Genomic DNA, 22,959 nt, shown 5'->3' with positions numbered 1-22,959 from the left:
TGTTTCAAGGTTTGCCACTGGTCATGGCCTTCCAAAAATAAGAGCAATACTCCACCATCATCCTTTGCCCCTTACCACAAAGCCACAGTACCAGTTTTACTTCTAATTATATAGGTGACTCCTGAATCTGAAGGGGAGCGAGAACGAGAGCGCGATCGGGATCGTGACCGGGAAAGGGAAAGAGATCGGGATAGAAGAGACAAAGAAAGGAATAGGGATGATGAGAAAGAACGAAACAGACATCGATCGCAATCAAAACATAAATCACCCAGAAAACCTACTAACAAAGATACGGTATGTAATCTTTCAAATTATTTGAATGAAATGATTTATTTTATCTTTAACACACAGCCATGGAACTTCATGTTGTTTGTCAAAATGATTTATGACAAAATAATCTTTCCTAGAATTAGTGTCAAATGCAATTTTTTCCATTGACTTTTATTTTCTCATGGGCTATTGCCTTTTATTCACTTTGCAGAACATTGTAATCTAGTTTATTTCCACGTTATTCTTCATCGCAGTAATGTAATCTAAAGTGTTTCCAGATTCTGGTCAAACGTGCAGAAATAATTCATATTTTTCCTTGTGTTTTTGGCAAATGTTCCCACTAACTGATATTTGTTGATATTAGTTGTATGTATACATATTATATATATTGTAAAGCTTTTATTACTTTGTATGCTGCATTGAATTTTCATCTCATGTAATTCGAATGTAGAATTAGTGTAAACTAGACCAAGTGGGTCTGTTCCCCCAACGCAAGATTCCACCACTCACCTGTTCCCTCAACGCAAGCCGTTCCCCCAAAGCAATGTTGCACCACTCACGCATAGCTCCCAACTGCAGAGGGAGGAGGTGGGGGGGGGGGGGGGGCAGAGAGGTAGGGGGGGGGGGGGGGGGGGGGGGGGGCAGAGAGGTAGGGGGGGGGCAGAAAGGGAGGGGAGTAGAGAGGGAGGGAGGGGGGGTAGAGGGTTGTAGCGAGGGTAGATAGGGAGGGGGCATCTCCCTCCTCCACCTCCCCCTCACTCCCATTCCCTGCCCCAGGACCTACCCAGGTCGTAGAGCAGCGCCAAGGCCTGGAACTCGGCTCAGCCCTGGCTGTAGACTCCAGCCGTCAGCTTGCCGCCACCTGGGCTCCAGTGGGCTCATCCCTGACCCCTGACCCCTGACCCACCCAGGCTCGTCCTTGGTTCCAGTGGTGGCTTCTTTTTCGGCCACAGGCTCGCCCCCATCCCAAGCCCCGGGCTCAGTTCTCACTCAGCTCTAGCACCACCCTCTCCGTCGGGCATCGACAGAGGCCACCACGCGAGTGCGCTGGAGTGCCCCTCCCGGAGTGTCCCATCCATTGTGACGTAACTCGGGGTTTTATTTTCCGAAATGGGTGAGTTTTCGGGCAGTTTTTAAAACTTTAAGTAATTAAAAATTTTGGAAATATAGGTGGGAATGCAAAGGGAAGATGTTTGTCGCCTCGATGGGAAAAATGTGAGTAGAATGTATAAAAATGGGATGGCTGTGGCCTAGTGTTTGGACGAAAATAGGAAAATTAGCCAGATTCTCTCAAGCAGCCATGCACATGCGCGCACACACACACAGCCCCACACACGGCCACAAACAAGAGTTTTAGCATTATAGAGATGGGTGGTCGATGGTTGACATGGATTTGATGGACCGAAGGACCTGTTTCCATCGAGGATAGACACAAAATGCTGGAGTAACTCAGTGGGTCAGGCAGCATCTTTGGAGAAAATAAATAGGTGACGTTTAGGGTTGGAACCAGTCCTCACTTCAGGAAGATGACATAGTATTGGTAGATTTATTCCATACCATGTCCATCTTTTAACTTCTGAATTTACCAAAGAATAACTTAAAATTTATTTGAACATTTTAATCATTAAATTTAGTTCAGTAAAAAGTGTTCAATTCCCTGTATACATACTGCAGTACTTGGCACGTTGCTTTAAAACAATGGATTCAAAATTAAATGTGTCTAAATAAAATGGCAGCAAACGGCTGGTGTTTGACTGGATCTTCCTAACTGGCCAGCGGTTTGATTTAACTTCCAAGTTAGGCTGAGCAGGTTAAACATGCCCAGTAAAAGGTGATGGTTCAGAACTGATCAGCCATAATGTGAGTGTACCTATCCTTTCACTCACCTGCTGTGAACCCCAGCTCTATGGAGATCTCTGATGTTGCCATAATTCTCCAACTTGCCAGGCCTGCCACAGGATCCAAAATCCCATTTATGTTCATGGAGACATTAAAGTTTGTTTTTTGACCATTCAAGTTTTAATTATTCGCCTCGACACAAAGGGGTGGCTCAGCAGTATAATTGCTGCCTTACAGCGCCAGAGACCTGGGTTTGTTCCTGACAATGGGTGCACTCTGTACAGTTTGTACGTTCGCCCTATGACCGTGTGGGTTTTCTCCGGGTGCTCTGGTTTCCTCCCACATTCCAAAATTGGGCATGTTTTGGGGCTAATTGGCTTTGGTAAAATTGTCCTTGGGATACTGCCAGTGTACCGGGTGATCGCTGGTCGGCGTGGGCTGAAGGGCCTGTTTCAGCATTGTATCTTTCAAATAAACTGGCAAAGCCCCATCCATATCTTTGCCTGCTATCAAATCTGTCAAAGCTGTTCTGGGAACAGATGGCTTCGCTGTGGTATCCGGGACTGTCACCATCGATACCATTCTGCAGATCTTCAGAATATCTGCGGCCAGGGTAGGCTTAATATATGGACACGGTAAATTAAAGGTTTGGGAGACTATGGCAGCAATTTGCGGTCGGAAAACCAATAAGTTTACTCAGATTTAATTTGCTGCAAGTTAAAATTGATATATACCTTAAAAATTACTCACTTAATGGGAGACGACTTTTGAGAGCATTTTTTAAATTGCCTGCAAATATAATGTTCTTAAGATAGAGACAAAATGCTGGAGTAACTCAGCGGGACATGCAGCATTTCTGGATAGAAAGAATGGGTGACGTTTCGGATCAAGACCCTTCTTCAGACAAACAGGGTCTCGACCCAAAACATCACCCATTCCTTCTTTCCAGAGATACACAAAAATGCTGGAGAAACTCAGCTGGTGCAGCAGCATCTATGGAGCGAAGGAAATAGGCGATGTTTCGGGACAAAACCCTTCGTCAGACTGATGGGGGTGGGGAGGGGGGGAGAAGGAAGGAAAAAGGGAGGAGGAGGAGCCCGAGGGCAGGGGGGCTAGGAGGAGACAGCTCGAGGGTTAAGGAAGGGGAGGAGACAGCAAGGGCTAGCAAAACTGGGAGAATTCAACGTTCATGCCATCAGGACGTAAGCAACCCAGTCGGAATATGAGGTGCTGTTCCTCCAATTTCCGGTGTTGCTCACTCTGGCAATGGAGGTCAGATTGGGAATGGGAGGGGGAGTTGAAGTGCTGAGCCACCGGGAGTTCAGGTAGGTTATTGCGGACTGAGCGGAGGTGTTCGGCGAAACGATCGCTCAACCTCAGCTTAGTCTCCCCGATGTAAATCAGCTGATATCTAGAGCAGCGGATGCAGTAGATGAGGTTGGAGGAGATGCAGGTGAACCTTTGTCGCACCTGGAACGACTGCTTGGGTCCTTGAATGGAGTTGAGGGGGGAGGTGAAGGGACAGGTGTTGCATTTCTTGCGGTTACAACGGAAAGTGCCCGGGGAGGGGGTGGTACGGGAGGGAAGGGAAGAATTGACAAGGGAGTTGCGGAAGGCAGACATAGCGGGAGATGGGAAGATGTGGCGAGTTGTGGGGTCACGTTGGAGGTGGTGGAAATGGCGGAGGATTATTTGTTGTATTTGCCGGCTGGTGGGGTGAAAGGTGAGGACTAGGTGGACTCTGCCCTTGTTGCGAGTGCGGGGATGGGGAGAGAGAGCAGTGTTGCGGGGTATGGATGAGACCCTGGTGCGAGCCTCATCTATGGTGGCGGAGGGGAATCCCCGTTCCCTGAAGAACGAGGACATTTCCGATGCCCTGGTGTGGAACGTCTCATCCTGGGAGCAGATGCGGCGTAGGCGGAGGAATTGGGAGTAGGGGATGTAGTCTTTACAGGGGGCAGGGTGGGAAGACGTGTAGTCCAGATAGCCATGTGAGTCAGTTGGTTTGTAGTGTAGACACATCTTCTTTCCAGAGATGCTGCCTGTCCCGCTGAGTTACTCCAGAATTTGGTGTCTATCTTCAGTGTAAACCAGCATCTGCAGTTCCTTCTTACACATAATGCTCTGCATAAATATTTTGACTGCTGATGAGACGTGACTTACTGTGTTATATGTCTGTAGGCAAACTGGGAAACCTCTGACAGTGAGCTAAGTGAAGGGGAGCTGGAGAAACGAAGACGGACTCTCCTGCAACAACTCGACGACGACCAATAATTGAACACGTCCATGTTTGAATCATTCAAGTCAAAGGTTGGGTGAGGGCAGTCTCTTAACACTCAAGAGGATTAAATGTAATTCCCAAAGCTTTGACACTTGTTGTAATTTTTACAGGGGATATGATGATTTGTGAAACCAATATAGATCCCTCAAACTCTCTTTAAATATGTGAGCAACAGTGTTTCTTTATTATGTAGATAAATCCTTCTGATTCCAAGATCTGCCAGCTTACGTTTGGGTAAATATCATGCTACAGTACTCAATACTCATCATGGGTCTTTAAAGCTAACCCATGGTTTCTTGAAGGAGCACTTGTATCTTAATTAACGCGTAGAAGCTGAGTCACTTCTGGCGTGTTTCTCTATCCAACAGCCTAAGCTTCAGATGCCAGGAACCGTGAGCAGTTCATGTCTGCTTTTGGAAAGTTGAAGATAAGACGATGCCCAGAGTTTGCCCTGAAATTGTTCTGCTTGCTTCACTTTTAAACACAGGGAAGTGGCCAATAAAAATGGAATTTTGTGGTTTTGTTTAAATTTTCTTTTGCCGTCGTACATTATGATAGTAACAAGAATCTTAGGTAATCAATAAGGACATAGTTGAACTGGTCGTGGCTTGGAAGACAGCATGACTTTCCCAATGTTCGACATGTGAGCTACCTGCTATTTCTGACACAAGTAGTTTTTTTGCAACAAAGCTAGCTGTGTTGAGACCTGGGATGTTTGAGATGCCCTTTAAAATGTCTGGCCAAGATACATAACTGAATATATTAAACTGTAAAGAACATTAGATAGATGTGCCATTAAACCGTAGCAAGATTTTCATTTTGCTATAAGTAATCCAAAACTGGATTTATTCTGGAATTCTTGGCAGCTTCAATTCCTCTTTTAGTGTAGTTAATTTTGTATTTCAAGGACATTTTTAAAGCATGATGCAGGAAAAACGTTTGTACGTGTAGCAGAGTTCATTTCCCGAAACAGTCAGGCAAATTTTATTGAAGTTGTTCTAAAATTTAATTTTCCAAGGCATGAAATGCAGCAGAGGGTTTATTTTCCATCTCTGTATATACTTGTGTCTGAAATACTTAAGTGTTGCTCAGAAAGGGAGCAGACTATTTTTGTATGTTTATCACAGAGACATTAAAATTTGTTTTCTGCTGAAAAATATCTATTCTGAATTATTGTTTGCATAACAAATATATTGTGCTTTGAAACCAGACACACAACACAAGGTAGATAAGAACACGTGCTGGTGTGCTCACAGTTGCAAATCTACCACCCTGTCCCATATCTAAAATGTTTAAGTGTAGATACACTGTCATGGCACTTCACTTACACTAGCAGTCTTGTACCATAAGAAAAGGTGTGTAAGGGATAAGAAATAGAGCTATATCCTCAGTGGAACTATTTTAGTTTTTCAGAAATGAACCATCAAAAATTACTGTAACTTTGGCAACCATATTTTACATGAGATTGATGAATGGGGATCATTTTTACTGTCTTGCACTGTTCTAACTTTTGGTAATTAATTAAAACAGAATTTGGTTAAAGCTGACTACTGAAGCAGCCAATGAACATACCCGATAGATTAGAGAGATACAACATGGAAACAACTCGGTCCACAGTGATTGTTGATTACCAATCCATTCTCAGTGATGATGATTGATACAAGCCGGTGTTCACCTATTACCTGCCATGCTTTGTACACCCCCCCCCCCCCCCCCCCCTCTTCCAACTTTCTTCTCTCCTCCCCTTACCTTTGCAATCAGCCTGACGAAGGTTCCCAACCTGAAACGTTACCTATCCATGTTCTCCAGGGATGCTGCCTGACCCGCTGTCTTTTTTTGTAAACCTGCATCTGCTGTTCCTTGTTTCCACAGGTACAAGCCAACCTGCATCTCTCCTAATTTAATAGGATTATCCCACGTCTTGCATGTTACTTAGGCTTTGCCTGGAAATGTGCTGGACGATTGACCATTTTTGTGTAGTAGTGAAAAGAAGTTTATTTGACCAAATGCCATTAACAAAACTTGTTTCTATTTTTTTTAATATATAAAACAATTCTATTTTGCCAACAAGCAGGAAACTTAAAGACGTGAGCAGAACATGCCAACATTCCAGTCATTGATCCAGAAGATTAATTTTTCTAATCAAATCTGCGGATTAAAATTTAGATGCTGAGCACTAGCTTAGAATTTATGGTCAGTTAATCTATAGTAAAATCTGTACTTGTTTACTCACAGGTAGACAAAAGACTCAATCTTGGCATGTTCTATGCAGCATATACACACCATGTAGAATTGATATAAAGCAGGTGATTTTAAAACTAAGTTTGCAGTGAAATTTTAAGCAGAAGTTAATCCGGTAATGATTAGCCAAAACGTGGTCACTGTCATTTCAGTTAAATATAAAAACAGAACTATAAGTTAAAATAACATTCAAATTGTATAGGACAGCTGTCGCAATCTTTTTTAAACAATATGTACAATATTACCCAGAGGCTATAGTGAATCAAAGAACTGTAAAAAACCATAAAAATGCACTGATTTCTTAGCAAAATATCTGTACATTTAGAATAGCATTATCTAAATATAACTACACTGTTCAAAACAAAAAATAATGCCAGTCACAAGTGGGTCACATGAGCCAAATGCATACAGGAAGTTCAGTGGTTAAATACTATACAATAAACTTTACAATCAACATGGCAAGGGCAATGCGCAACCAAGGAGATTAAAATAAAGCCAAATGGCACATTTTCTGAAGTACATGAATTCATTTCAGTTGTTGGAAATTGTTAATATACAATTTTACACCTTTTTGTCCAGTAACAAATTTCTACTTTTGGTCCTCATGCTTAATACTGTTTAGTTAGGGGGTTAATATCTCAGTCGTATCTACAGGTTTTTCCCAACCATCCATACTCTGTATGTAAATAACATTTTTTCTTTGTCATGGCACCGCACCAAAGGAACTGACAGCTCCATTTCTTTTGACCCTGCTGGGAAACAAGTATTGCATTTGTCGATCGCAGCCAGTTTTGATCCAGAGTTGCTTCTCTGTTTAAATCGCCAAATTCCACGGCTGTTTCAGTGCCTTAGACAGAGCTGATAAAAACAACATATCTTGTGCAACACAAGTACAGCGTGCAGTTTTCAAATGATGTCTAACTTTCATTGCTATGGTAGTTTATGGCAACCTATTCCACATGCATTATTCTTCATCTCCACCAAACAAGCATTGCTATTTTTTTTCCTGGTTTCAAACATATTACATTTCATGTCAAAATTAAAACTGTTTAGAATTCACATATTTAGTTTGCAACCTTATTAAAATTAATGAAATATTTGTAAAACCTATCAGTTGTTATATCAACAACTGTAGCGACACTGTGCTGTAAAGCTTGAGAGGAAATTATATATTGAGGCACTTGTTAATTTGGACTGGATAGCCCACCGTTTGCCTGCGAATCTTCCTCTTGTCCTAACTTTCCAGTTTCCCACAGCATGCCCCTCTAGCGGATATGTGGTAGCTAACAAACGCCACGCAGACATCGTAACATTCAGACACACTCATACTCTCAACACTTTCCTTCGCCATCACAACACCAGTTCAGCACTGCTCGCTGAGCGTAAACTCTGTTCGTCGAAACGTCTTCTCACACTCCTTCTCACCGCATCTGCACGCCTGTACGGTTGGTTCCTAAGATCTGTGCAGAAATAAAGCTCAAATCAAGACATGTATCAGGACCAATAAATGTTTAAAAGCTGTTTGTTTCATTTTGAATGAGAAGACGATCTAGCAAAGCAGCTTGTTTATTGATCAATCTCAAAATATTTAGGGACATAACTATATCAAAAATACTAATTAATTTAGAATTTATTATCCTCCATTATTGTGATTGGCAAGGCAATTTTTCCAATTTTTTCTTCAAAGTTCTTTTAAGATTAAACTGGATGATTTCAATAAAAAAAAGAACATTAAACAAAAGAATTGTTTAATATATAGTAATATATGATACCTGATTTCCATTACAGTCGCCACTCAACAATTTGTTACATTAAATTTTGTTTTATTTTTTATTTTTTATTTTAGCATTGTTTAATATATAGTAATATATGATACCTGATTTCCATTACAGTCGCCGTTACACTCAACAATTCCCTTCATGGTACAGGCGATCCCTACATTAGAACCGTTTGAGGCACTGAAATTCAGTTTTACAGTATCCACAAAACACTCAAATTTGAGGTATATGGAATTAAATTTGCTCTTGGAATTTGTGTGAGGAAATAAAAGGCAAAATGCTTTATTTTTGCCACACATTTCTTGTGGCAGGTGTTGATCCCACAGCGATGCATTACAGAACATCGTAATGTGAACTGTATTTAGGAATGTAACTCACACCCACCCCCTCTCCCTTCAAACCAAATGTAGGGGTCGCCTGTATTGCATCTCTCCTTCAAATGTTTAGTTCGTTTATTGTCACAGTGAAAAACTTCTTCTGTACTCTGCTGTTCAGCCACTAATATTTTTAAATTTCAAGTCATGCAGCCTAGGAACAGACCCTTCAGCCCATGACCAAGATGCCCCATCAACTGTGGTCCCTCCCACCTGCCTGTGTTTGCCCAATATCCTGATTTTTTTTTCCCCCCATCTGGGAAGCTAGTGAAAAGGAAATTAAATACACTAACCGAATAGGAATAAATGAATCATTTTCTAATGGGAGCAGCAATGTTCCAACTTGCAAAATCTCTGTAAACTAAATCTAGTGACTACCCACTGCAAAATCCAGCGTAATTGCCCCTCATGTGGCTGGCATCAGATTTGTCCAATAACACTCCATGACGTATTTTTGTTGATTTTGCTCCTTGATAACACATTTTTATAGCACCTGATGGATGAAGTGGAACTATCCATTAAACACTGTTTAACCCAAAGTTCAGAGATTTATGGTTTCACTCCCTCACAGAACATAAGCCATAAGAACCTTTGATGCAATTTGATATTACATTGGAATTCTGACCAATCTTATAGTTTATGGTCAATTAATTATAGTCAATTAAATTGTGGACATGATGAGCTGTAAATTACCAACATACATTTGAAAATTGGGTAAATGCATGTAGTGAGTGTTTTTCTTTCCAATTCTCTAATGTGTTAACAAATAATGGCCAAGGAGAAATTATGAAGTGAAGTGTGAGAAGGTGATGTGAAAATGACAAAAGGAGCCATTGTTGGCAATGAGGCAATTGTGTTGGATGGGCACAAATGGAGCCATGCAAGGGGAGTTCTTCAGAGTTGACACACAAGAATGTACTGATCCCTTCAAGACTTAAGGCAGCATGACAATATTCTCACTGCCCCAGGTACGGCTGCAGTCCCCAGGTCGCCTGCGTGCCACGGGACTGGATGTAGCGGCAGGTCTTGAAAACTAATTGAAAAAAAGCGCCTGTGAGCCGGATGAGTTCGGGTAACGGGCTGGATCCGGGCCGTAGGTTGCTGACCCCTGTGTTAGGCCTCATTGTGTCCCCCACATGTTTTAAAAGCGATTTGGCCCAAGTCTATCTTTCTTGGCTAACAAGCTAACCTTCGGCCTCCAAGACGAAGGTAAATTTACAGGCCTTATTTTAGGGTTTAAAATATCGTCTTCATTGCCAGGAAGTAGGGTACTTTGTCCATTTCCACCCAGGGTTCCAATGTACATTTAATGCCCTGTCCCACTTAGGAAACCTGAATGGAAACCTCTGGAGACTTTGCGCCCATCCAAGGTTTCCGTGCGATTCCCGGAGGTTGCAGGTAGTGGAAGCAGGTACGGAGACTGACAAAAACCTCCGGGAACCGCGCGGAAACCTTGGGTGGGGCGCAAAGTCTCCAGAGGTTTCCGTTCAGCTTTCCTAAGTGGGACGGGCTACATGACCAGTCTTGCTCAGATTAGCTTAAATGTATATTGTTTCAGGCCCTACCCCATTTCCAAGATCCTCTAATTAATGATAATACACACATGCATAGCAGCGTCAAGAATAGTAAAGTTAATCAAAAGACACAAAGTGCTGAAGTAACTCGTCGGGTCATGCAGCATCTCTGGAGAACATGGATGGGTGACGTTCTGGATCAGGATCCTTCAGGCTGGTTATGGGAGGGGGGGGGGGAAGACAGTCTGGCGGGTAAAATTAGAGTTTTATTGATAGGCAAAGGTCAGAGGTGAATAGAAGCCACGAGACTAAAGGATTGAAGAGTTACAAGTGTGAAGCTAGAGGAAGGGGTGTAGGTGGAAAGGGAGGGGATAAATATATGCTAGTCTAGGGCCACAAGGGAGGGGGCGTGGGGAGGAACCTAAAATTTGAAAATTCAATATTCATGCAGTTGGGTGGTAATCTCCCCAAGCTATCCTTGCTCCTACTATTCTTCTAAAGTTAATCAATGGTCTTTGCTGAAATTCGCCAGCAATGGAAGAAGGTATTCGAGTAGTTTTACCCAAGAAGCAGTAGCTTATGAGAAAGGCCGTTTTTGAAATTTCTAAAGACTAGAGGTTGAAGGTGATTCACGCATTGAATATCAGTGAACACAGTCCAAGATCGAACGATCCTGGTACCAGCACCCAGAACAGGTGTAACATGATCTGCCAGGGATTTTCTGAAAGAATAACTATGCTTGACAAATCTAATGCAGCTGTTTGACAATGTAATCGGCTAGGTAGATAAAGGAGAACCAATGACAATGTTTGAAGGGCTATGAAAATGACCTTGGATGATCAGCCATGATCATATTGAATGGTGGTGCAGGCTCGAAGGGCCAAATGGTCTACTCTAGCACCTATTTTCTATGTTTCTATGACCTCTAAGTTGGTTTGTGAGATTTACAAGGTTGGTGGTGATACAATAGGTGCAGGAGTAGACCATTCAGCCCTTCGAGCCAGCACCGCCATTCAACGTGATCAAGGCTGATCATTCATAATCAGTACCCCGTTCCTGCCTTCTCCCCATATCCCGACTATCTTTAAGAGCCCTATCTAGCTCTCTCTTGAAAGTATTGACATTAGTATCGAGAGAGATTTGATTAAACAATGAGGAATAAGTGGGCCGTCAGAACACTGGTTAAAAAAGCTGGATAAATGGAGCAGACGCGTTGCTGCCTTCCAGCACCAGGGACCCTGGTTCGACCCTAACTATGGGTGCCGTCTGTATGGAGTTTGTACGTTCACCTCGTGACCTGCGAGGGTTTTCTCTGGGATATCCGGTTTCCTCCCACACTCCAAAGCCTTACAGGTTTGTAGGTTAATTGCCTTGGTATTATTGTAAATTGTCCCTAGTGTGTAGGAAATTGTTGGTGTGCAGGGATCACTGGTTGGGGCGGACTCGGGTGGCCGAAGGGCCTGTTTCCACATTGTATCTCAAACTAAGTTATGGATTCAAGTTTCCTGCAGAATTAAATGGGGGCCATCAATGGTTCATTATCAATAGGCCTGAAAACATGCTCTGGTAGTTGACAGAATATAGATTACCGTCACAAATAATACAATTTTGTGGAAGATTGGACAAGGAGAGTACTTGCTCTGGCTTGGGAGACCAGAATTTGGAGTCAGAGTCTTAAATGAAGAACCTCTTAATAAGAGGTGGACATCATGAGAAAACCCTTCATTCAAATAGTTGTGAATGTACTCTTGAATACTGTGGTTCAGGGATTATTTCAGGCAGAGTTCTAGGGGGGGAAAAGGGGATAATCACATGGAAACATGAAAACCAGCTTGTGAATTGTTGAGCATGTTTGATGAGCACGTACTTACGCTTTGATTTCTTGCATTATTCTAGTCATAAATCAAGCAATTTTTTTTAAGTGTTGTGTGTCCAAAACATCCTTCAGGTGATCAAAATGTGTTGGGAGTCATGGCCTACAATGTTTCTCCTGCCCATCTGCTGCAACTTCAGAACATGACCCATCAAATTAATCCTCTCCCCCTCTTCATCCGCAAAAATAAAAAAACCCTTTTGTAGGTGGACATTATAGACAATTACAGAAGGTGAGCAGGAGAATCCTTACAGAGTTGACTCTAAAGTGACTGCAATCCATTAAAATTGCTGGAAAACGGAAAATAATTAGTATTATAATATCAGCTTTCTCCTGTAATACAAATCGATAAAGCTTGCATTTTTGGCTTTATCATATGCGCATTGTAAATGTGTCTGTCAACTTTTAGCTGTAGCAAGAAAAAGCAATGCTTGCCAGCTCTGTGCGTCTTCCACCGCTGTGCAAGAAACAATCCTTACCCTCGAGGGACAATTTGGAAATTTAGTGATATTATTCTTCTTTAGAGCTAAATAGAAAAAACACAAAGGATGGTTAAATTTTGTTGAGAAAAGGGGAATAAATAATTCTTATCTCAGTGTTCCAGATTTACAGTGTAGGTTAGACACTAGCAGAGTAGGCACCGAAAGAGAAGTTAGAACAGGGTTGACAGTTGTGCGGACGTAACGGAAGCACAGTAAAGAAGGCAGAGTCCGAGCTCACAATTCAGATCATTGAATCAAATTCACAAGCTGCTTTGAGGACTGACTTCAAGAAGACAAGACAACACAGCCCTATGCAACAGAGTTAAACAAATCATCATCATTTAAAATTGTAAAAGAGTAACATGTCTTAAAACGAGCTTCATTAATTGATCAAAGAGTGCCAGCAAAATGAGAATTTTTAAATAAATGACAGGGTTGGTTATGAATTGAAATGCACATGCTCTGTTAGATGAAAGTGTTTAGTGATCAAAAAAGCATTCGATCCTTAGCCTGCAGTACTTCAATGCGAGCAAATAAATGACTCATTTCATTCACTGAACACACATGCAAAAGTCGCAGTTATGGCAAATCCTGGGAAATCCAACATCACAGCACGTGCAAATATTAAGTGACTCATAATAGCCGTGCATGCAAACTTGCAAAGAAAGAAAGAAAAATAGAAGCACTTTCAAATTCATGTGTTAGTTTGACAGCAAAACCAAAAGACATGGGACTACTTTCATGCAAGCTAACTTACACCATTACAATTCACAGCACCAAACCTTTCAATAACTGAGTAAGTTATAGTAAGAGTGAATAACACAAGCATAGTATAGCAATGGAAAAATGTATAAACAAACAGCCAAAATATCAATACCACACCAATGCAGTTCAAACAGCCAAGATGCACAATTAAGTTCTCAGTAACTTTAAAACATGCAACTGCCATGGAAAAAATGAGCAGGAATGTTTCCCAAAACGCAGCAAAAACATTTCATGTAGTGAAAAGTAGGATTAAGTAGTTTTATTTTCAAAAGTAAAATCAACCTTCGAGAGCTTCAGTTGTTAAAATGTGTTATTTAATAATGAGAATCTTCAGAGTAAGACGATTCACAGAAGAACCGAGAGCCTCGTTTGGCTGTTCGGGCAGCAAAGGGCACGGTCTTCAACACTGCATGGAAGATAACAGCCAACCAAGACAAAGAGCAAACAGAAGCAAATGAGCTAATGTACTAGTAAATGTTAGTCAATAACTACAATCAAGGCTCAGTTACTCAGATTTAACATTATGTATTGTTAAAAGCTTTGAAAAATGTCAATCGCAGTTGTCTAAATATTAATGTTACCAAATTACATTACAGCACTGATTTAAAAGGGTTAATCATAATGCATTCATTACATTGTCATTAGCTTTTATTAAAATGAGAAGCCAAAGAGCTTGCAACAACAGAAATCTCACAGTGTTAGTGTGAGACATTAATTGCATTAAGGAACACACTGAATCTTTAGCACGATGGAGGTAATTTTCATTTTCAGCAATGGAGACAAACAGCCAGTGTTAGAGAGCTCAATTTTCCTTTCCAATTACTTCAATATCACTAGGGGCATATGGACATATCTATCCCACTGCCAAAGGTTAAAGCAGGCCATTGCATTTAACTGCAATTTAGAATGAAGATCTCAATTACAATGTTCATTTAGGCTTAACTTTTCTGGCCGGGTATGAGGAAGTTTATTATACACAGCCTTCATTTGCAAACATTGTACCTAACTTTAAACATAGATTTGCGACTCAACTTTGGGTGATGTTCTGCTAAATCAATTCTGAATATAGCCGACAATTAGAGAAAGGGGTTTCAGGCAAACATTTAAAAGGCCAAATAAAAACCCCATACACAAACTTAACTTCTAAAGGAAGGTGAATAAATAATGGTTTGAGTTGATTTTTCATTCCTTTGAATTCCTAACATGGTAGTATCACTGACGTTGGAATGACTACTGAAGAGTTGGCACAGGGATTCTATACTTAGCTTGCATCTACCAACTTGGAAGCAACACGGACAAAAGCTATTCATCTGATGTTGAGCGCAAGGAGTCTTCCCCATCAACCCACCCACGGATGTACTCTTGCACGCAAAACAACTTCCCTCAACACAGAACTGTATAGCACAAGAACAGGCCCACGAGGTCTGTGCTGAATATAATGACAAATTAAACTAACCCCTTCTGCCTGTATGTGATCCATATTGCTCCATTATGTGCCTACCTTAAGCCTCTTAAACACCACTTTTGTACTCACATCCACCACCCCTAGCAGCACGTTCCAGGCAACCACCGCTACGTAAAAATCTGGCCCTGCACATCAGCTTTAAAAATTGTATTTACCTCTCTCACCTTAAAGCTGTGCCGTCTAGTCTGACATTTCACCCTGTGGAAAAGGTTTTGACTGTCTACCCTATCTCTGCCTCTCACCATTTTATATACTTCTATCAGGTTTTTCCTCAACCTCGAAGATTCCAAAGTAACCATTCCATCATTGTCCAATCTCTCCTTAAAGCTGATACTCTCTAATCCAAGGTAGACAAAAAATGCTGGAGTAACTCAGAGGGACAGGCAGCATCTATGGAGAGAAGGAATTGGTATTGGGTCGAGACCTTCAGGCTGATGTCAGGGGAGGGGGCGGGACATAGAAAGAATGTAGGCGGAGACAGTGGGAGAACTGGGAAGGGGGAGGGGATGGAGGGAGAAAACAGGCTACCTGAAGTTAGAGAAGTCAATATTCATACCCCATACCAAGAGAAATATGAGGTGCTGTTCCTCCAATTTGCAGTGGGCCTCACTCTGACAATGGAGGAGGCCCAGGACAGAAAGGTCAGATTGGGAATGGGAGGGGGAGTTGGTGCTGGGCCACCGGGAGATCAGCTTGGTTAATGCGGACTGAGTGGAGGTGTTCAGTGAAACGATCGCCAAGCCTGTGCACGGTTTCTCTGATGTAGAGAAGTTGACACCTGAAGCAGCGGATGCAGTAGGTGAGGTTGGAGGAGGTGCAAGTGAACCTCTGCCTCACCTAGGAGTCGAGGGGGGAGGTAAAGGGACAGGTGTTGCATCTCCTGCAGTTGCAGGGGAAAATACCTGGGGAGGGGGTGGTTTGGGTGGGAAGGGACGAGTTGGCCAGGGAGTTACGGAGGGAACTGTCTGCGGAAAGCAGAAAGGGGTGGAGATGGGAAGATGTGGCCAGTAGTGGCATCCCTTTGGAGGTGGCGAAAATGTTAGAGCATTATGTCCTGTATGCGACGGCTGGTGGGGTGGAAGGTGAGGACAAGGGAGACTCTGTCCTCTAATCCAAGCAGCATTGTGGTAAACCTTTTCTGCATCCTCTCCAAAACTTACATATCTTTCCTGTAATGGGCAAGCAGAAATGCACACTATAACCAACGTTTTATAAAATTAGATCATGCTTTCCTGACCTCAACATCCAGAGCAATGAAGGCAAGTATACCATACACATTTTTTTACTACTCTAAGGATAAGAGTATTACTCTTATAAATCCCTTGTGTTGCTACTTACAGGGTGCTTTGGACTTGGATCCCAAGATCCTTCTGTACTCCAATGCTGTTGGCCCTGCCATTAACTGTATACTTTCCCCTTATAGTCAACCTTGCAAAGTGCAACCCCTTAAACTCCATCTGCCGTTTCTCTGCCCGTATCTGTAACTGATCTATATCCTGCTGTATCCTCAGCCAGCCTTCAGTGTTTGGATCCCCACTGATTTTTGTGATGTTTGCAAACTAACCAACCAACCCATCTACATTTATGTCCAAGGCCATCGTATGTATATAACTGAAATAACAAAGGTCCCAGCACAGATCCCTGCAGGACATAATCCTATAACATTTTTGCCACCTCCAAAGGGGTGCCACTACTGGTGATTAGAACTCTAGCCAGAATAATATATTTTCACCCCAATCCTCTGCCTTCTATGAGTGAGCCATAAATATAAACTAACAACTTACTGCATCTGAATCCCATGCATCTGAAACTCCTGGATCAGTCTACCACGATGCACCTTGTCTAATAGTTTACTAACGTCCACATAAACAATATCCGCTGCCTATGGTTATCAAGTCATCTTCATCAAATCCTCAAAAAACTCCAACCAAGTTTGCAAGACATGACCTGCCATGGACAAAGCCATGCTGACTCCCTAATTAACCCATTCTGTTCCAACTTCTAACTCTCAGAATCCTCTCCAACAGCTTCCCTGGAAGCCGATGTGGGGCTCACTGGCCTGTAATACCGTGGATTATCCTTCCTTCATAGTCATCAGGAATAGGGGTAGAATTAGGCCATTCAGCTTATCAAGTCTATTCCACCATTTAATCGTGGCTGATCTATCTCCACCATTCTCTGCCTTATCCCCATAACCACTGACACCCGTACTAATCAAGAATCTATCTATCTCTGCCTTAAAAATATCCACTGGCATGGCCTCCACACCTTCTGTGGGAAAGAATTCCACACATTCACCACCCTCTGACCAAAGAAATTTCTTCTAATTTCCTTCCTAAAAGAACATCCTTTAATTCTCAGGTTGTGACCTCTAGTCCTAGCCTCTCCCACTAGTGGAAACATCCTCATGTTTCACCCTGTCGCCCTGTGGCAATATGCCCTCTGTCATCTGGACAAAGTCATGAAATGTCACCAGCATGAACATCTTGCCCTCCAGAGCGAAATAGGATATAAAAATGTTAATGTGAACAAGAGGTGAGAGAGGACAGTGACAACATTAACGCCCTTCATTGAAATAATCCTGATAACTGGGACATTGGTTTTTATCTGTGTATCTGGGCTGTGTGACTTGCATGGAAGGACTTGGCAGGTATGCCGCTCCTTACCTGTTATGATATCTTCAATCGCACCATCCTTTCCTTCATAGACCTGTCTGTGTTCTCGGACTTGTTTCCTTCTCAGTTCTGCAATTAACTCCTGTTGTTGTCTCTTGGTTTTATGTGAAGGGGACTAAAATGCAACAGAACACAAATTCAGAATTTGTTGAAAGCTAGAAGAAAGGAGGGGCAGAACAAAGACTGGCAAGTGATAGGTGGTTACAGGTGAGGGGGGAATTCAGATAGGCAGATGTTTGGAAACTTTCAAATCTTAGAGAATATTTTTTGAAAAATTCAATGTTTCAAAATGTTGGAATTTTTCATATCAGAATACATTGATTGAAAATAATAAATAATAACTAGTCTTTGGCAGAGCCTGCCTTGAACTATAGAATAAAATAGATGTGGGCCCTGAGCATAGGCAAGTGAAGGGTGGCACGATGGCACAGCAGTAGTTGCAGTCTTACAGCACCAGAGACCCCGGTTCAATCCTGACAACGAGTGCTGTCAGTACAGAGTTTATATGTTCTCCATGTGACCGCATGTTCTTTTTCCCGGTGCTCCGGTTTCCTTTCATCTCCAAAGGCGTACAGGTTTGTTGGTTAATTGGCTTCTGTTAATTTAAATTGTCCCTAGTGTGTAGAATAGTGCTAGTGTGTGGGGTGATCGCTGGTCGGCGCAGACCCCGGTGGCCAAAGGGCTTGTTTCCTAAATGAGTGAGAAATTATCTGCTGGAGGAACTGAGTGATTCCAGCAGAAACTGAGGGAAAGGAATCGTTGAGCTTTCAGGTTTGCAGGTTAATTGGCCTATGCAAATTGTCCCTAGTGTGTAAGTAGTGGATGAGAAAGTGGGATAACACAGAGCAAATGTGAACGGGTGATCGCTGGTCCCCGTTGTCTGGGTGGACCAAAGGGCCTGGTTCCATTCTCTAAATCACCGACTAATATCATACCTTTTCATCCTGTTGCTCCAACAGAGCTTCTTGCTCTAGGATTTTATTCAAGAGCGCCTCTTCCTGTTTCTTCCGTAACTCATTGTCCTGGCCTGCTTGCTGTTGAAGAACATATACGGTTTGACACATTGCCCTTCTCCTTCCACCTTAATATATCCCATTGTCTATTTCATCTTCAATAAGGATTACAACTGAATTAGTTTTGATTACAATTGATTAGTACTGGTGTCAGGGGTTCTGGGGAGAAGGCAGGAAAATGGGGTTAGGAGGGAGATAGATTCAGCCATGATTGAATGGAGTACACTTGATGGGCCGAATGGCCTAATTTCGCTCATCACTTATGACAAAATAGATCAAGTTAGGTTTAAGTTTATTACTGGCACGTGCACCGATGTATAGTGAAAAGCTTTGTTTTATCTGCTGTTCAATCAGATCAGATAATACTGAATACAGATACAATCCAGCCCAACGAAAGTACAATAGGTAAAGCAAAGGGAAAGGTAGAGAGTGTAGAGTTGAAACAAAAGGATAGTCACATGGATATGCAGGGAATTGAGGGATAGGTATTATATTCAGGCAGCCAAGGATTGGTCTTGGCATTGTGTTCGGCACAGACATCGTGGGCCGAAGAGCCTGTTCCTATACTGTACTGTTCCATCAAAGGTAGACACAACATGCTGGAGTAACTCAGCAGGACGGGCAGCACCTCTGAAGAGAAGGAATGGGTGATGTTTCGGATCAAGACCATTCTTGAGGGTGAAGAAGGGTCTCTACCCGAAACGTCACCCATTCCTTCTCTCCAGAGATGCTGCCTGTCCCGTTGTTACTCCAGCATTTTGTGTCTACCTTTGATTTAAACCAGCATCTGCAGTTCTTTCCTACAGTGTACTGTTCAATGTTCTATGTTCTACGTGGATAGGAAAGGCTTAGGGGGATATGATCCAAATACAAGCAAATGGAACTTATCTTAGATGGGTCACCTTGTACGGTATGGATGAGTTGGGCCGAAGGGCATATTTCCATGCTGTATGACTATGAAAAGTTCTAAGTGTCCCAAAACAGGAAGGGGTATAACAGTGCAGGGCTTCGCTTTGCTGAGGGGTGGGGCCAGTGAATCTATGCACCAGAAAGCTGACACCTTGAAATCTTTTCATAACTTTTATCACTTTCACTATGTCAACAAGAAGAAACATAGAAAATAGAAATTAGGTGCAGGAGTTGGCCATTCGGCCCTTCGAGCCTGCACCGCCATTCAATATGATCATGGCTGATCATCCAACTCAGTATCCCGTACCTGCCTTCTTTCCATACCCCCTGATCCCCTTAGCCACAAGGGCCACATCTAACTCCCTCTTAAATATAGCCAATGAACTGGCCTCAACTACCCTCTGTGGCAGAGAGTTCCAGAGATTCACCACTCTCTGTGTGAAAAAAGTTCTTCTCATCTCGGTTTTAAAGGATTTCCCCTTATCCTTAAGCTGTGACCCCTTGTCCTGGACTTCCCTAACATCGGGAACAATCTTCCTGCATCTAGCCTGTCCAACCCCTTAAGAATTTTGTAAGTTTCTATAAGATCCCCTCTCAATCTCCTAAATTCTAGAGAGTATAAACCAAGTCTATCCAGTCTTTCTTCATAAGGCAGTCCTGACATTCCAGGAATCAGTCTGGTGAACCGTCTCTGCACTCCCTCTATGGTAATAATGTCCTTCCTCAGATTTGGAGACCAAAACTGTACGCAATACTCCAGGTGTGGTCTCACCAAGACCCTGTACAACTGCAGTAGAACCTCCCTGCTCCTATACTCAAATCCTTTTGCAATGAAAGCTAACATACCATTCGCTTTCTTTACTGCCTGCTGCACCTGCATGCCTACCTTCAATGACTGGTGTACCATGACACCCAGGTCTCGCTGCATCTCCCCCTTTCCCTATCGGCCACCATTTAGATAATAGTCTGCTTTCCCGTTTTTGCCACCAAAATGGATAACCTCACATTTATCCACATTATACTGCATCTGCCAAACATTTGCCCACTCACCCAGCCTATCCAAGTCACCTTGCAGTCTCCTAGCATCCTCCTCACAGCTAACACTGCCCCCCAGCTTAGTCATCCGCAAACTTGGAGATATTGCCTTCAATTCCCTCATCCAGATCATTAATATATATTGTAAATAGCTAGGGTCCCAGCACTGAGCCTTGCGGTACCCCACTAGTCACTGCCTGCCATTGTGAAAAGGACCCGTTTACTCCTACTCTTTGCTTCCTGTTTGCCAGCCAGTTCTCTATCCACATCAATACTGAACCCCCAATGCCGTGTGCTTTGTATACTAATCTCTTATGTGGGACCTTGTCGAAAGCCTTTTGGAAGTCCAGATACACCACATCCACTGGTTCTCCCCTATCCACGCTACTAGTTACATGCTCGAAAAATTCTATAAGATTCGTTAGACATGATTTACCTTTCGTAAATCCATGCTGACTTTGTCCAATGATTTCACCACTTTCCAAATGTGCTGCTATCCCATCTTTAATAACTGACTCTAGCAGTTTCCCCACTACCGATGTTAGACTGACTGGTCTGTAATTCCCCATTTACTCTCTCCCTCCCTTCTTAAAAAGTGGGGTTACGTTTACTACCCGCCAATCTTCAGGAACAGAATCTAAAGAGTTTTGAAAGATTATTACTAATGCATCCACTATTTCTGGAGCTACTTCCTTAAGTACTCTGGGATGCAGCCTATCTGGCCCTGTGGATTTATCGGCCTTTAATCCATTCAATTTACCCAACACCACTTCCCGGCTAACCTGGATTTCACTCAATTCCTCCAACTCCTTTGACCCGCGGTCCCCTGCTATTTCCGGCAAATTATTTATGTCTTCGTTAGTGAAGACGGAACCAAAGTAGTTATTCAATTGGTCCGCCATATCCTTGTTCCCCATGATCAACTCACCCGTTTCTGACTGCAAGGGACCTACATTTGTTTTAACTAATCTCTTTCTTTTCACATATCTATAAAAACTTTTGCAGTCAGTTTTTATGTTCCCTGCCAGTTTTCTTTCATAATCTATTTTCCCTTTTCTAATTAAGCCCTTTGTCCTCCTCTGCTGGTCTTTGAATTTCTCCCAGTGACTTTTTCTGGCTAATTTGTACGCATCATCCTTCGCTTTGATACTATCCCTGATTTCCCTTGTTATCCACGGATGTACTACCTTCCTTGATTTATTCTTTTGCCAAACTGGTATGAACAATTTTTGTAGTTCATCCATGCAGTCTTTAAATGTCTTCCATTGCATATCCACCGTCAACCCTTTTAGAATTAATTGCCAGTCAATCTTGGCCAATTCACGTCTCATACCCTCATACCATTGTTTCTGAATTAACAATGTCACTCTCCATCCTAATGAAAGAGTGCTAGCGATTATTATTTCAACAGAACTAGAATATAAAAACAAGGATATAATGCTGCAGCATTATAAGGCACTGGTCAGACCACATTTGGAGTATTGCGGGCAAATTTGGGCCCCCTATCTGAGAAAGGATGAGCTGGCATTGGTGAGGGTCCATAGGAGATTTACGAGAATGATCCTAGGAGTGAGTGGCTTAGCATATGATGGACGTTTGACGGCACTGGGCCTGTACTCACTGGAGTTTAGAAAGATGAGGGGAGACATTATTGAAACTTACCGAATAGTGAAAGGCCTGGATAGAGTGAATGTGGAGAGGATGTTTCCACTAGTGAGATAGTCTAGGACCAGAGGCCATTGCCTCAGAATAAAAGGATGTATCTTTAGAAAGGAGATGAGGAGGAATTTCTTTAGTCAGAGGGTGGTGAATCTGTGGAATTAATTGCTACAGACAGCTGTGGAGGCCAAGTCGATGGATATTTTTAAGATGGAAATGGACAGATTCTTGATTAGTAAGGGTGTTAGGGGTTATGGGGAGAAGGCAGGAGCATGGGGTTGAGAGGGAAAGATAGATCAGCAATGATTGAATGGCAGAATAGACACGGTGGGCCAAGTGACCAATTCTATTCCTATAACGCATGAACATGAAACTGATAGAGCAGTTAAAGTTACAAGGCCATAAGAATGAAACTTACCCGATACGACTTCACAAATCGTACAATGACAGGGAAGAATACCGATGGGGGGGTTGTTTTTGTATTTTCTCCAAAGTATTTCACCACCTCATCAAAGGCATCCTGAATAACACAACGAGAGAAAATACATTGGCAAAAATTGCAACAATTTGGTAGTAAAATTAGAAATTTAATCTAACACAAATTAAAAAAAAATAATGCTCCCATAGGGTTTAGTTTAGTTTAGAGACACAGTGCGGAAATAGTCCATTCGACCCATTGAGTTTGCGCCAACTAGCAATCACCCCATACACTCGCACTATCCTACACATTTGGGATAATTTACAATTTTTATCGAAGCTAATTATCCTACAAACCAAACTTTGGAG

General features: G+C 42.4%; 2 protein-coding genes across 3 annotated transcripts in view; one reads left to right on the top strand and one right to left on the bottom strand.

Annotated features, from left to right (window-relative positions):
• The window catches only part of prpf40a (PRP40 pre-mRNA processing factor 40 homolog A), a 52,631-nt gene extending 47,084 nt beyond the window's left edge, over positions 1 to 5,547 (top strand). The window contains exons 27-29 of one of the 2 annotated variants that reach the window (XM_055638075.1): positions 115 to 294; positions 1,441 to 1,485; positions 4,291 to 5,547. In XM_055638075.1, the coding sequence (XP_055494050.1) occupies positions 115 to 294; positions 1,441 to 1,485; positions 4,291 to 4,383 (318 nt within the window). In that variant the 3' untranslated portion in view covers positions 4,384 to 5,547. The remainder of the gene's footprint in view (positions 1 to 114; positions 295 to 1,440; positions 1,486 to 4,290) is intronic. The other variant, XM_055638077.1, reaches the window with a different exon arrangement.
• An 812-nt stretch (positions 5,548 to 6,359) lies between these two features.
• The window catches only part of fmnl2a (formin-like 2a), a 217,613-nt gene continuing 201,013 nt past the window's right edge, over positions 6,360 to 22,959 (bottom strand). Inside the window, 4 exon segments of the mRNA XM_055638074.1 lie at positions 6,360 to 8,091; positions 17,549 to 17,672; positions 18,493 to 18,591; positions 22,592 to 22,693. Of these exon segments, the coding sequence (XP_055494049.1) occupies positions 7,982 to 8,091; positions 17,549 to 17,672; positions 18,493 to 18,591; positions 22,592 to 22,693 (435 nt within the window). The 3' untranslated portion in view covers positions 6,360 to 7,981.

Source organism: Leucoraja erinacea, chromosome 7 (genome assembly GCF_028641065.1).
Source record: "Leucoraja erinacea ecotype New England chromosome 7, Leri_hhj_1, whole genome shotgun sequence".
Lineage (NCBI taxonomy): Eukaryota > Metazoa > Chordata > Chondrichthyes > Rajiformes > Rajidae > Leucoraja > Leucoraja erinaceus.
Note: the sequence above shows the minus strand (reverse complement) of the source record. Positions and strands in the feature narration are given on the sequence as shown.